The sequence below is a fragment of the Pteropus medius genome, unplaced genomic scaffold (assembly GCF_902729225.1).
Source record: "Pteropus medius unplaced genomic scaffold, Ma_sr-lr_union100, whole genome shotgun sequence".
NCBI lineage: Eukaryota > Metazoa > Chordata > Mammalia > Chiroptera > Pteropodidae > Pteropus > Pteropus medius.
In genome coordinates, this window is record NW_024352785.1 from 7,951,240 (window position 1) to 7,967,626 (window position 16,387).

Sequence of the window (16,387 nt, forward strand, 5' to 3'; positions counted from 1 at the left end):
AGATTTCATTCTTTTTTATGGCTGAATAATATTCCATTGTGTATATATACCACATCTTCTTTATCTATTCATCTGTTGATGAATATCTAGGTTGCTTCCATATCTTGGCTATTACTAGTAATGCTGCAATGAACATAGGGGTACAAATATCATTACAAATTTGTGTTTTTGTTTTCTTTGGATAAATACCCTGAGTTGGAACTGCTGGGTCATAAGGTAGTTCTATTTTTAATTTTTAAGGAACCTCCAAGCTATTTTCCATAGTGGCTGTACCGACTTGCAATCCCACCAACGGTGCACAAGGGTTCCCTTTTCTCCACATTCTCACCAGCACTTGTTATTTGTCGATTTATTGATGATAGCCATTCCGACAGGTATGGTTTTAATTTGCATTTCCCTGATGATTAGTGACATTGAGCATCCTTTCATATGCCTTACATCTGTTTGTGTTCTTGGGAGAAAGGTCTATTTAGGTCCTCTACCCATTTTTTAATTGGACTGTTTGTTTTTTTGGAGTTAAGTTGTATGAGTTCTTTGTATACTTTGGATATTAACTCTTCATCAGGTGTATAACTTGTAGATATCTTCTCCCATTCAGTAGGTTGTCTTTTGGTTTTGTTGGTTTCCTTTGCTGTGCAAAACTTTTTAGCTTGATGTAGTCCCATTCGTTTATTTATTTTCTTTTGTTTCCTTTGCTTGAAGAGATAAATCCAAAACGACATAGCTAAGAGTTTACTGTGTTTTCTTCTAGGAGTTTTGAGGTTTCAAGTCTAACATTTAAGTTTTTAATCCATTTTGTGTTTATTTTTGTATATGGTATAAGAAAGTGGTCTAGGTTCATTGTTTTACATGTTATCTGTCTAGTTGTGCCAACACCACTTACTGAAGAGACTTTACCCCCACTGTATTCATTGCCTCTTTTGTCATAAGATTAATTAACCATATAAATGATGATTTATTTCTGGGCTCTCTATTCTATTCCATTCATCCATATATATTTTAATGACAGTACCATACTGTTTTGATTATTACAGCTTTGTGGTACAGTTTGATTATCAAGGAGCATGATACCTCCCACTCTGTTATTTCCTCAAGATTTCTTTGGCTATTTGGGGGTCTTCTGTGGTTCCCCCACAGATAAATTTTAGGATTAGCTGTTCTAATAAAAAAACAATCCTCTTTTACTTCTGAAACACAGAAATTTCTTCCAGTCCTGGGAATCTCTTCATTCTAAACCTGAATTCCATAATTTTTAAAATCCTATCCTAACATATGCCTAGGTATTTGTAACTGAGCTCGACTAAAATAGTAAACTAGAAGAAATATGAATCTTGTGTAGCCCATGATATGGATTAAGTATTGAAAATACATTGACTACTTGGTAAAGTGGGTTCCCCAAAGAGACAGGCTACTGGATCATGCTGAGTCATTCACTAAGAAAGACTCTGAATTAATTAGAAACAGCAGTGGGTGAATATATGTGCGTGCATGCATGCGTGCATGAGTGTTTTAGGAAAATAACCAAGAGGAGGGGAGCTGAATGAGATGACTGTTACTGACATAAGGAAGAGAAGGAGAGGAGGAAGTGATAAAGTGAATGTTGCTTTGATATCAAGACTGGACAAAAGTTTTTTCACTTTAAACACAAGAATCATATAAAATGAATTTAAAAGAGCTAATTATAAAATAATGGCTTATAAGATGTAGACTACATTTATGTTTTAGCATTCCTCAGATAGAGCTAATATAATAGAAGACCAAAGAAAAGGTGTAGGCAAGCATGTTAACCAAAGAACTTACAACAGTACACCGTTTACACTTAAGTTTTTTCCCTCTGTGCTTTTATTAGAGTATGGTCTAACACACATGATCTAGAAAATACACATATCCACTTATAAACATAAACTGCTAAACATTTCATGAAATCATTCTAAATGTGATATCTTCAATTCCATTCTATCATTATTTTTTAAGATAGTACTCATGATCTGCAGATTCAAAAATAGAAAAACTACCCTAACAGTTCAAGTTCAGAGCTTCAAGGAACAATTAAAAAAAAAAATGGTTAGTTCCTTAACTTATCAACAATGTGAATTCAAGTTTCCATGTTAATATACCTGGAACAAGATAGAGTAACACTGAAAAGTAGAAAGAAAAGAACTCAAAACTGAACATACACATTGATCACTACTTTATAGAAAACCAAGGCAATGAAAGAAGACAAGAAAAGATCAGGGTCTTCTTAAAGTGAAAAAAAATTTTTTATAGCACTTCTCATATTATTGAAGCATTTAATTATTGTTTTAATTTAAAAGAGCACAACATTCCTTTTAAAAAAATGTCTACATGTCATAACATAAGCTAGTCAGAACAAGAAAGAACATTACAGACAGTCTCACCCACTCAGTTTACAGTTGAAGAACCTAAAACTCAAGAAGGAAGAGAATAAAAGAACTTAAAACGGGGAGTTCCATAATGCTGTTTACTTATACATTTTCTTGTCCAAGTGAGCAAATATAGGTGATTCTTCAACAATACACTCTACTGCCTTGTACATATACTGAATCACATTTCATCTCATGTATCAGGAAGAGGATGTATCAACTTAGGCAACGTAGGAAATTCAAGAAACCATGAGATTTATTCTATGTCCTTAGGTCATCTGCAGTCCAGCCAAAATGGCAAAGCTAAAGAACAGGAGGGGTAGGAGCCTTATAATTATTTAATTTAACCTTCATAACAGCCATATGGAATAGGTGTTATTCTCATTTTGAGAGGAAGAAACAGAGATGTGGCCAGAGTGCAGAAGATGGGTGGCAACACTGTGGGAGCAGTTAGCAGTTCTAAAAATTCTCTGAGCAGAACTGGAATTATAGAATATGGAATTGGAAGATATCTTAGAGGTGGACCAGTTCGAATTCCACATTTTACAGACAAAAAAAATAAAGTTCAAAGAAGGAAGATTGATATTAAAATGAATTTCAACTCAAACTTTAAGATGACAGAAGCATGCGTTCACATATTTTTAAGGGCAACAATGAACCATTTAAATGCATTTTCGTGTATCCATACACTGAACTATTCTGAAGGCTTTAAAAAAGACATTGATGGGGAAAGAGGTCCAAGATACAGTGTTGAGTGTACAAAAGATTACTAATTTTGCATTAAAAAAATCCCAAAACATATTTGTGTATGTTTACAAATTAAGAATGGTGTCCAGAAATATTTATTTCAAATTGTGTAAAGTTAATCCTGCGTATTGGAATTGCAGAATTTTACTTTTATAAAGGTCTTTGCAGTGAGCATGTACTAGTTTTTATAATAAAAGGAAGGAAAAAGGTTTCTATTTGGAAAAAAAAAATGGGCTCCAGACTTTCTATAACTACTTCCTCCTGTGAGATTAGGTCTCTCTTTAGGGCTTTGTTAAAAACAAACACTAAAGTGAACATCAGACACATTCACTTAATTTCTCTCTTGAGGAAACAGCTCATGAAACAAAAATCTCTAACAACGACCAGACACATTCTGTTGTGTTTTACAGCATTAAAAGGACGTCAATACACACACATGCACAAACAGAAAGATACAAAGAGTCATACAGCCCATCACATGAAACTGACTCATTCTAGTTTTCTATTTAGACAAAACAAACTATCAAAAACTATTAATTACACTGAACTATGAAATAGCCAGGCTCTTTCCTTCATTTCTTCCCAATGCTCCTCTGGCTTTACATCATTTTCCCATTCTTAGCTTGCAGCTTTCTATCCTGGTTCTACCTCTTAATAGGTATGTGACCTTAGGCAAGTTATCCTGGGCTTCAGTTTCCTCATCTGTCAACTAGGGATGAGAAACCTCATTGTGTTGTTGTGAAGGTTAAATTAATACATGTCAAGCACTTAGAAACAATGGCTGGAACAAAGTAAGTATCACTAAATATTACCTTAATAGGTAATAATTACGATATGGTAATAATTTTTACCATCACAAGGCAAAAGATAAAAAACAGAGCGATAACACTCCAGGCATTGCGGCTAAGCAGAGCTAGTAAAGGATTACTAGCATTGTTAATAGGCTAAAAGAGATTAGAGAATTATCCATGGATTTTAATTATACCTCTCTCTCCAAATCCCAAATGCTACAGAGAATAAAGAGTTAGCTGAAATCCCCAAAATCCTATTCGCAGGTCAGCGGGAACGAATTTGACACTACTGAAAACATTTTTCAAGGCACACGCTGGAAAGGTGCCTGGCCAAAATTCTTTACATTCATATTGAATTGGTACAGATATGTCCATAGCCCACTGGCCAGCCCGCATCCAGACCACTGGGCCCCAGTGACTGGTACTGGCTGCCTCCACCGTGGCCCATCTGTTGTTCACATCTTTGCTGCTGTTTTCTTAAACCAAGCACGGCTAAAGGACAGCATTAAATGCAAAGTCCATGTTTGTTATGTGTAACATGTAATAGTATTCAGAGTTTTAAGCAATTAACAAATGCAAAAAATGTCCAAAAACATCCAGCTCGACTTTTACCTAATATTTATATTATAAATATTCTATTATTATATCATGAAGAAATTAAAAGTAGCAAACAGGAAAAACAGATATGAGAAGGGAAGCGATTTTTGTTTTTGAGATGCTTCTCAGTTATAATTACTGATATTTCCTTCTTTCACCAAAGACAACTTCAGTTATGTTCTACCATTGGGATGAATGTTATATTCTGTCACTTCGATGTAGTTATAAATTAAGCATTTCTGACATTGTATTAACTCTTTGAGATTCAAGCTTATTCCTGGTTAATGGGTATTTCAATACCGTCGTTCATGTCATTAAACTGAAAAATGTCAATTTCCTACATTAGAATGGAGTATATTCTTCATATATATTATATTTATGTATTATACCCACACACATGTATACAATGAAAGACAAGCATAAGATAGATGATAAATCCAAAAAGTTCACTGGGAAGTTTTACAGATATTCATTCCTATATCTTATATTTCAAATGATATAAAGATAACTTCTAAACAGGAAATATGACTATTACTTTAATCTTCTTTACTTCGTTATAATTTTTCTTAAGACAAAAAGGAAATGAAAAAAATAAGCAGTTATTTACGTATTATTTAAGAAGTAATTATTTACTATCAGTACAAACCAAAAACTTGACTGGCTATACTTTTCTCCACTAAATTCTTAGTGGTGGGGAATGAAGTGAAATGGCCAGAGAAGCCTTGTATAGCTTATCCAGCAAGATGCATTCAGACATAAGTCTATACCAAAAACCGACAAAGTACCTGACACTGTGCTTAAGCCCTGGGGCCAAAACAATGATTATCAAGGACCTAAAGTCAACAGTCAAAAAATAATTCCACTCCTAATTAAGTAGCACATGTGTGCTTAGGGAGGGGTCCTGCGAAGGAGGTTAGAAAGGTGGAGTTACAGAAACCTGGAAATCTCAATGGAAACAAAACAAGGTAAACAATGGATTTAATATTTTTAAATGTTCTTTAAAATTATACCCCATGCTTAGGAACATATGTACCAAAAGAGAAGAAAACCACTAGCCATACCACATATTTACAACTGGGAAGAACAAAACTTTATTGTACTTTATTGTTCTTGAATGGTGTTAAGCTGCTGATATAAGTAAAAAAAAAAAAAAGGAGTACATGGAAAAAAATAAATGAAAGAAAATAATTGGGAAGGTTTTCCTTAATCATTTGAAAGTTCAATAACAGTTAGAGAACCATGACTGTGATTAAGTCAGTTTTCTTCTCTGTATTTTAAAAGTAACCATGCTTAATTAAGCACTTATTGAATGCTTGATTCTATGCTGTTTGACATATTCCCTCCTTTTACATGTGAGAAAATTGAATTTTGTAAAAGTTAAGCTATTCGCCCAATGGTTAACATAGCTAGTAATTACCAGCTCCATATACGTGGCTTCTGATCAATCACACAAAAAGCAGCTCAGGTATATACTACCTGTACTGTACATGGTTCAGATGAAACTTAGTCACTACAATTGAAACTAGCCAAATGACATAAAATTAAGTAATATTAAATGTCTTCAAAGCATTAGCTTTACTACCATAATCAGTCGTACCCATCGATAGGATTTTAATTTTAACAAGTTGATTTATATTACCACACTGGCAGTGCATCAAAATAAGCAGTAAAACAATAAAAACTTTGAGATGTGCTGTTCGTAAAGAACAGAAAGGAAATTGCTTTGTGGTCCATCTGCTTTATTTCTAATGTGGTAAACTATGTTTAATAACAAATAGTCCAGAGTTCAAAGTAAATTCTTTGAAGCTCGAATATGAAGAATGTGAACCATAATGTTTAGAATCCTTTTGATACAGCAGACACATTAACATGACCATCTACACACGGGACACTTTTGGTTGTATTTATCAGAGAATGTGAAGAATTCCTGATTAGCTCAAAATGGTTTTCTTATTACCTCTGTTTAACAGTTTGCTGCTGCAAATCTTATTTGATGCATATGTACATCGAATCAGAAGGAAAAAAGTCATGTATTTTAAGACATAAACACTAATTTATTTCTATGCCAATAAGGAAAAGATTTTTCTTTTTCATGGAAAAAAAGGTCAGAAACTATGGGTGCTCAGAAAGTTACACTTGTTTTTCACTGACAAGTAGGTGTGTTTCAAAGCAAGAGGAAGAACAGAGCGAGAGAGACTAGTGAAAGAAAACAATATATAATAAAACCAATCTGCTTATGTACTATTTATATCATGCCCAACCCTCCTCCCCAACCCCAAAGATATGAGATAGCTAGTGGCAAATATGCTTCTTAAATACATAAACTGTCTTCTAAGATGACTATCTATATACAATAAGAAACATATCATGCTCCTTTACTCTTGAATATAGTTTCTACCATAGTATAAAATGACCAATTTAATGAAATGCATAACATACAATAAGCTAAATTTACAGGCAAATACATTTGAAGATGAGTCTATAAAACATCTCTAATGGAGACGAATTAAAAAAAAAAACAAAAAATAGTCATTCAGTGGACTCTATACCTATATCTGACTTTGCCTTAACAGACTTGTGACCCAAGTCTAGTAACTCCAGTTTGTGGCCTTGGTTTCCAGATCTGTTAAAGATGGCTATAACCCCAGTAGCTTGATCTCTAAGACCTCTCCCAGCTAACATTTTATAACTCGAATCTGAATGCATTAAACTATTTGATAGCTAGATGGTTAAAAACAATTAATGCTCAAAGCAATAAAACAGCACATGCAAATCCTACTGGGACAAGCCTGTCAATAAAATTGATGGCTCTATAAATATATCTATAAGTTTGACTTAAGCTCAAGTACCCTTACTACCAACACAGGAACAACCTAAACTGACCTTTCTCAAACAAAAGGGACACATCAAGATGTAGATAGCAGTCTAGCATTACCTCTGACATGTAAGCGATCCTTCACTAGATCACTTGGCATAACTATCAGAAGCAGCAGGATATATATAGTGGCCATGTGACTGAGAGGGGCTGATGATAAGCTCTACTCCCAGGAAATCAGAAGCATGAGCAAGTGATAGAAGGAAGTCAGGATAGTTTTCTACAGCCCCCATTTATATTTCAAGTGCTACAAAAGTAATTTCATTAGCAATTTTTGAAATTTAAACTTCTGCTGTACTAATTAATTCATTGTTCCTCAAAATTAATTAACTGGTAATGTTATTGATAGACACTAAATACCTTAAAATGTCCCATATGTATTTACACTTGTTTTAAGTGCTATATGAGGGTTTAAGTTGAAAACTAAGTCCTCATTCACAGTCCTGAAAAAGAGAACTCCAGGACAGAGGGAAGATGAAGGCAGCTCGAAAGGAAAAATAGACCGAATATCCAGGGCATTCATAAAGAGAGGAAAACAGTTCACTAAAGTTCAAAGGGACACTGCAGAACAGGAACGAGATCTCCTTCCACATTGGCATTAGAGTCCAGAAACTATATCATGAATAAATAATTTAAATCATTATTTGCTCCTCAAAACGTCCTTTTCTCTATGACACAGGCAAAGGGAAAAAAAAATAAGAACATAACCAAAACACTGGCTCTAATTATCTACAAAAATAGTCACAGGGTTGTTATAAGGATATTTTATTATTTTTTCAGTTTTCTCCACAACTCCTCCATCTTAAAATAGCTCAGCAATAGTAGCAGTATTACTAAAGTGGAAACATAACTAGTAAAAAGCTGACAAAAGTAAAATATTTAAATGTTTAAGGTTTCAATGTTGCTGAAGGCAAAATTTGTAGAATGCCAGTTATGGTTTGATCCAAGTTCACAGCTGGCTAGAATATTTGTATGTGCTTCATACTACCCAGAGAAGGCCAAGTGTGGGCGGTCGTTTCTCTGCTCTTAAGCACTCTAATGAAGAACATAGTTGCGGAGAGAAAAGCTAGTGTAATAGGAACACAAGCAGCTTAGTAGAAAATATTTCTGCTCCCAAGTTCTCATGAGTAAAAAAGAAAGAAACATTAATTATAAGTTCTGAAAGGAACACAAGAAAACAAACACACCCCAGACTAATGAGTCTATAAAGAGAACCACATGCGCGCACGTACACACGTGCACGCGCACGCACACACGCGCGCGCGCGCGCACACACACACACATGCACATGCACACACGCACTTCCTCCAGCGCCGTTAGGGGAGGCTAGCTCTGTTTCTGATGACTTGCTCTTCTGGGTAAGTAACCTGTTTAGGAGTCTGCCATTGCAAATCTTATATTAGTAGATTTCAATCCTTCCTTTTTCTTTTTGATTTCAACCCTTTCTAACGTATATTCCCTTACTTTATTTGTTGTGCATAATTACCTAAGAAGATGCTGTAGCTTTTATCTGTGGTTAATTGTATTGAAACTCTCGTAATTATTTTGACAGTGTTTTTTGTTTTTTTCAAATTTTCCCCCTCACCATCCCCTTCCCCATCTGACCTCAAGGGGTCATACGCAAACATCTCCCCTTGAGACTTGTTGGCTAACAAAGAACTAAAGGCAAGGCTACACTCCCTCATAAATCCAATCCACTGTGCCATCTTCAGGTGAGCTTGTCTTGTTAAAACAGCAACTCTGCAAATGACTATTAATATTGCTGCTGTCATAAGTCAAAGCTACAGCACAGACAACAAGAGAAAGAACTTGTTAGTAACATATTGTAACTCATGTTCACAAAACAATGGAAATGACATTGTGTGCAAATATATTATTTGGGATGGCAGGGCCTTATTTGAGTAGAAATATACTGCATGAAGGTAATGTACTAACAGTGTCAAACTGATACAAGAAAGAGTTAACATTGACAGTTTTATTTTCATCTCTACATAAGGTTATGGCATATCTCTGTGGGGCACTCAAAGAGCCACTTGAGAAGTAGTATAACATTAAAGTTAAAAACATGGACTTTGGAGCCAGACTCCCTGGGTTTAAATACCAGTTTTGCCATCTACTAGTTGTTAAACCTTAATCAAGTTACTTCTTTTTCTGTTTCCTCATGTGTAAAATAGAAACAATCATAGTACTTATGTTGTAGGGTTGTCAAGAGAATTACATGAGCTATATTTATTTGTAAAGCACTTAAACAGGGATATATAAGTGTCTATTAAAGTGTTGAACAGGTGTTCGGCAGCCATGCAAAGAGCTAAAAGCTGTTACACTCTTTGTACTGATGGCAAAGCTTAAAAATGGGCCGGTGAGGACACACAGAAGAGAAAATGACACATCCCTGAAGTGGGCATGAGATTTCCAAAGCGTGACCGAACATTAGATTACATATACACACCAAAATGCTGGACTCTAGACCTTTAATTCTTCGACCTTGGTGCTAGAATGTACCTAATGTGCTTTCACATTGCTGTGTAGTCACTGACGGTTCCAGCCCAAATGGCCTGTATGACCTTGAGAAACATACTCTATCTCTCTTAGTCCCTGGATCATTTCAAAACTAAAGCAATTAATCCCCTAAGGCCCAATTCTGATAGTCCCAGGAAGGTGGCAGCCTGATCCTTACAAAAAATATAAAGTAAAAAGAAGACAATTAATAGACATTTTTTTATAGAAATTTAAACTAAAAGGTTGTTGAGTAGAACAAATAGAGCACTGCCTCCCTTTCCCTTCTCTGCAGAGCAAAAATAAAAGTAGAAAATAAGTTATTAGACTTTCCTTCATAATTCCATTTGAATAAAAGAGCAAGGAGGAGACTGGCACCCATACTCAAGGACTACTGGGAGGGGGTTACCTCAGGTCCCAGGAAACAGACTCTGCATTTAATCTCTAAGGCCCAACTCTGATAGTCCCGGGAAGGGCAGCACAGCACATGCTCCTGACAAGCCTCTCAGAAAGATTATCTGTTCAATGTCAGTAAAAGCAGGGCTGCACATAAACAAAAGACTACAGATTGTATGATTCCATTTATATGAAATGTCCAGAATAGGCAAATCCATAGAGACAGTAAATGAACTGGTGGTTTCTGGGGATTAGAAATGGGGAGTGACTGCTAATGAGTATGGGGTTTTCTTCGGGGCTGATAAAAATGTTTTGGAATTAGATAGTGGTGATGGTTGTACAACTTTAAGAACATACTAACCACCAAACTGTACATTTTAAAAAGGTTGCATGTGAACTATATCTCAGCAAAGTGGGGGTGGGGGGGCAAATCTGCCTTAATAATGGAGGTTCCTATTATTATCCAATAGTCCATCTTCTCTTATCAGGAATAGAAGTAAGGAGATTAAAGTAATTGTGTCAACAGCTCTTAATAACGAGAAGGCTGGAATTAGATTTCAAACTGTTTATACAGGGTGGCCAAAAAGTCTGGAAATGACGTAGAATTTTAAAAGCTCTGCTCTCAAAGAGTTTAAAGGGAAATTACACCGAAAATGAGAGTAACCAGTAGCAAGTGGGCACTTGATAGGGTGCTGGTTGCTCTCCATGAGCACCAGCCAGGCCTTTGGATTCTGTGGGCTCCAGCACACCAAGACCTGACCTACAGCCAGGTGCCCCTGAGCCCCACCCACAGATTTCCCACGGTGGTGAGTCATGAAAAAAGTTAGGAAGCCAAATGAGCTTTTCCAAATTTTATTTCTGCACCCTTCTAGAAGTCATAGCAGCCAGAATGACCTCTGTATGGTATCATCTCACCCCCTATTTAAAACTGAGCCACGGTGATCAGAAAACATGCAAACTCCCTAAAACCACCTGGAATAAAATGCACACTTCATGTCCCAGCCACCAGCCGTGCCTGGTGGCGTCCGCACCTCTCAGGTCCCCCACTGCTCTTTCCTCTCACAGAGCTTTCACTGCACCAGTTCTTCCAACAGCCTAAGCAACTGCTGCCATGGGGCTGGCACAGACTGCTGCTGCTGCCTGGCTCTGCTCTTGGCTGGCCCCTTCTCACTCCTCTGGTCTTAACTCAAACAGGATTTCAGATAAATACAAAAGAGTCCTTCCTGTTATTCTCTACCACAGCTCCCTGCTGATTTTCTTTGGAGGGCTTACCACACTCTGTCACTACTTTACTATTTATTGTGTTTTGTTTTGTTTTTTTTTTCTGGTAGACTGTTCAAAGAGGACAGAGAACATGTCTACCTTAGGCCCTGACTGATGGCTAGCATTTGATTTTTGCTAAATAGATGAATCTGTAGTTTTAAAATCAACTCTGGCTAGGGAGCACATGGAGAATTACAAGAGGCAAGAATAATAAAGTGAAAGTGATCACAAATCATACTTTAAGTAATACTAATTAATTAATGCTATTAATTAATCCTACCATTTTCAAGGACTTTTTCTGACAATTATACAATCACATTGGTTAAGCCGTGAACAGACTTAATTAGACAAATGTAACATGGATTGCCTGAATGTTTACTAACTGGGGGGGCTGTATGCTTTATACTGTGCACGTAGTCCCATGTCTCCTTTTGCGGGGATGAAAATGTTTTGGAATTAGATAATGGTGATGTTGTACAACTTTATGAACTTACAAATCAGAGGCCAGCTAGGTTTCTGGACTATTCCCAGGGTCAGCAGGCCATTTTCCCTTCCCTTTCACCCCATCTTCAAGTGTAACAAGCGCAGGTTACTGCTGTCACTCTTCACCAGGTATTCTCAATATTCACTGCACATTAGAGTCCTTTAAAAATTTGAAAAGATCGAGGAGGCTTTAAAAATCTCAAAACCGAGGCCACACCTCAGACCAATTACATCAGAATCTTTGGGTTGGGTCCCAGGCATGGGTACTTTTTAAAGGCTCCTCAGATAACTCCAATGGGCAATCAAGGCTAAGAACCACTGTTTTAGGGAAAAGTCCAAGTATTCACAGTAACCAACCTCCACTTCATTCTCTTACGGTCACAGAATCTTGTATTTATTTTAAAGGTAAAAGAGTTGGGTCTACCCAAGGAAAGTATCCTATGAATAAATACTAATCTAGAAACATTATTTCCTGACTTTTTGCTTAAATCATTAAATTCCTTTTATTAGATTTGTAAAACCTTCCCCAAGTCCTGTTAAGTATACTAATGTCACTGCCTCAGAATATTCAAAAAGAAAAGAAAATGTATGTACTTGATGAATAGAACTCTAAAATATGTAAAACCCACTTACCTGAACTAGTCAGAATATGACTCTACTATTTTACAGAATTCCTAGCAACAGACCAGGAACATTTAGCTTCTTCTAAGTAAAGAGAGCCAGAAATATTCAACTGGCTATGTAAAAAACATGAATGAAAGAATGACAAAAAAAAAATGATAAATTTGAAATTGGCTGGCTTGAAATTACTTTAAAATATGACTAAAAAAACAGCCCCTGCTGGAATTAATCCACTTTAGGTAAGGAGAAGCATATTCAAGTTGTGTCCAGATCTGTCATATCCACTTCTACACATACATGTATCTACTTATCTCACCTAGAAACAGATTTTTACCTTTCTAAAGCCCACAGCAATGATCTCATCACACGAACAGAGAAAGCAATGTTTCTCATAAGATTATATACCAAATGGCACTGATGTGGAAAAAATTTTAAGCTATTCAATATTTTAAAAAATCCATATGCCTTGCTAGAAAAAGTTTTTTATGCTATTTAGTGTTTTTAAAAATCTATATGCCTTGCGGATTCAATGTAATTCAAACAGCGAAGCAGTATTAAACTGCCACACAAGATTTGTTCTAAATGTGATCAATAACGTCTAGAGTACAAACCTGAAAAATGCTTCAAAATCTCTTTTTAGAAGAGCTCCTCCAAGTGGACCATACAAACCCAAGAAAAGTAAAGGTATGTACTACTAGATGATTTTGTCTCTTACCACACAGTGATATGCGAGCCATTTTGAATCAAGGTTGTCTACAAACTTTCTACATGTACCATATATCAGTAGATTATATTTTATGGAAAAGTGCTATTCTTGGATATTTTTCACTGATCTGAAAGCCAAACCAGTTTTTCTGATCTGCCTTCAGAATCTTTGGTATTCACATAAAACCTGGAAGGTGCTTTAGCAGATAATGCTGGAGAGCATAAAAGCTTTTCTCATCCTGAAGACTGAGCATCTTCAAATTCATAATCAAGCAGTGTCCTATATGTAGATAGACTTTCTGGACCAATGCTAAGTGTACCAAACTAATATAGTAACTATTACTTAATTTCAATTTCATTATTTAAATCAGAACTAACTTCTAAAACACGTTTCCTTCCTTCCAATGATAGACACAGATGAAATAATGTGTTATCTGTGTCTTTGCTTCCCAGCTGAATTTTTTTTTTCTTTATTTTTGTCCCTATGGTTGAGGAAAGTTACAAAAACCAATTCAATGAAAGTAAAACCCACCAGCTTTCTTGGAGAGAGCTGTATAGTAACACCAAATTCATTTGTGGTAGGGATTAATTCCTACTTCAATGAATGGAAAAATGAAATTGTAGAGTATTTCCAAAATAAACACACTGTAAAAACAACCTCAACAAATAAAAATTCAGCTCCTAATCTAATAAGATTTGTAACTTGGTTTAATTACAGAAGCCATTTATATAACCAAGGAGCTACGTTAGAGGAGATGCATTTCATAAAGTTTTTGTTTTTAATCTTAGGGTGTTTCCCATTTACCTGCAATAAGTGGCCTTTTTATTATTTTTTAAATTAAATTTATTGGGGTAACATTGGTTAATAACATAAGTTTCAGGTATACAATTCTATAATACATCATCTGTACACTGCATTGTGTGCTCACCACCCAAAGTCTCCTTCCCTCACTATATATTTGACCACCTCTACCCTCTCCATTCTCCCTCTACCCCTCTGCCTCTCTGGTAACCACCGCACTATTATCTCTACGAGCCTGTTGCTTTCTGTTTTATATCACGCACATGAGTGAAATCATATGGTTCTTGTGCAAGCCTTTATAAATCAAGAAGACAGAATTCTCCCCAGTGTCTGAATTAACGTTAATTCAGAATTAAGGAAGTCTTGATTGATGGGGTTTTAAGTATATGAATATAATGTGAAATGCACATTAAAAGAATTATTAGGGAGAAAGAATCAGCTTTCTGTACCCATTGAGAGCTCCCCACCAGTAAAGGCAGGGCGACTTAGTTGTAACACTTTCCATTTGTGCATCAATTAGAAGGTACACAGCTTGCCAGTATAATCTGATGAAATATACATTTCGGCTAGTCATCAGGAGATCAAGCACCAAGTTAAGGCTCTAAAATGTGTAACCTGTGGTGCTTTGACTGCTGTCTCAGGGAAATGGAGATATACGGTAACTAGGGCATCCTTAGATGGGGGAAGGGGAGTGGAGGGGAGGATGGATGGTTTCAGGGAGAGTCACTTACGAGATGTAGGCTGGGTAGCCAAATCCTATCAGGTTGCAGAGGAGAGAGGCTCCACAACCGAATACCAGGTACAAGGCCACCAGCCCGATGACACCTGGAGACACGAGAAGAGAAGTGGGTCAGGTGGCACGAGAGGCACTCAAGCCTGGCAGCCCCCCACCCCACCGCAAGGCTTAGCCTGTTCTAGGCAGGCGTTGGAGAAAAACATACCAAGCGAAGGTTGGGCCTGCGCCTTGGTAGGTTTTTGCCTTCCGTCTGGGAATACCGAGCAGCCCCCCAACTTTGTGCCCTTCCTCCTGCCCTTCCTCCACCATGGTCTCCCGCCGAGCTGCACACCAGCCCGGGAGTCTCACTCCACTGACAGTCCGCAAAGGCCCCGATTCCCGTGCACGCCCGCAGCCCTCTCCTTTGCCGAGGAGACACCGCTTCGCGGTGCAGAGCTCCACCCGGGCTCTGGGTGGACTGGGGACCTCTGCCACTGTGCCCGCGCGACCTCCCGCTGGGGGCCCCCAGCCGCTGGGCGCCCTGCTCACTGCCCCGGGGACACGGCGATCACAGACACGTCAGCGCCGGCCCTTCCCTGATCCTCGGGCGCTCCGCCACCTGGCCGCGGGCACAGGCCAACCGTCCCCCCAGCTCTGGCCGCCCCGAAAAGGGGCCATCTCCGGCCCTTGGCCTTTCTCGCGGCCAGTTCGGTCCCCAAGGATGCGCACGCCCCTGTTGGTCACAAGCGTCACCTACCCGGAACCCTCTCCCCGATCGCTTCCCCAGCAGCTGGTAGAGCAGCTGCTCCCGGGCCGGGGGAGCAGCGGGGACCCCCGGCAGCCCACACCCACCGAGTGCGATGTAGCTCCGGTTCACGCCGGTCTTGCCCTCGAGCTTGGCCAAGAGCTCGGTCATGCAGTTCTTCTCGTGCAGGAACTGGTCGAACCTCTGTCTCATGGCCGCAGACATGGCGGGGACCGTCGTGCCGCCGCCCGGGGCTGCTGCTAATACGGGTGGCTGCCGAGCGGGGTGACGGGCGGGGCCGGCGGCGTCTGCGCATCCCTCCTGCGCGGCCCCCTCCTCGCCCCGCCCGGCCTGCGCCACCCCCCGCCCCGTCCCTCCCCCCGCGCGCGCTCAGCTGCCAGAGCCACACCTGGGGCGGCGTCTGGGCTTGTGCAGCCCCCCGCAGCTGCGAGGTGGCGGGACCTGCAGCGGCTCCCGGCTGAGCGATCGCCCTCCGCGTCTGTTAACAAACAGCCTTAGTCCTTTGAGGGTAAAAAGGCTGATGACTCGGGCTAATCCGGCTAATGCAAAAAAGCAGATGGAAAAAGAGGCGAGCGCCCGTGCTCCTGCCTGCAGTGTAGTGGGACTGATTCGATGGACTTACACTGCCGTGCTCAACCTGCTGAGACATTTTAAATCTAAATATTGACATGTATAACCATCCTGAAGGAACTCTGGTTGCAGACCAGCTCTTTTCTTAGTTGCCATAGCTTTTCTCACCTACAGAT

At 38.6% G+C, this 16,387-nt stretch overlaps 1 protein-coding gene across 1 annotated transcript in view; it reads right to left on the minus strand.

The window, feature by feature from the left end:
* Positions 1-15,933, minus strand: part of REEP5 (receptor accessory protein 5) — a 33,755-nt gene extending 17,822 nt beyond the window's left edge. The window contains exons 1-2 of the mRNA XM_039848464.1: positions 15,728-15,933; positions 14,892-14,985 (exon numbers count right to left, since the gene is read on the minus strand). Of these exons, the coding sequence (XP_039704398.1) occupies positions 14,892-14,985; positions 15,728-15,845 (212 nt within the window). The 5' untranslated portion in view covers positions 15,846-15,933. The remainder of the gene's footprint in view (positions 1-14,891; positions 14,986-15,727) is intronic.
* Positions 15,934-16,387: the final 454 nt, after the last annotated feature.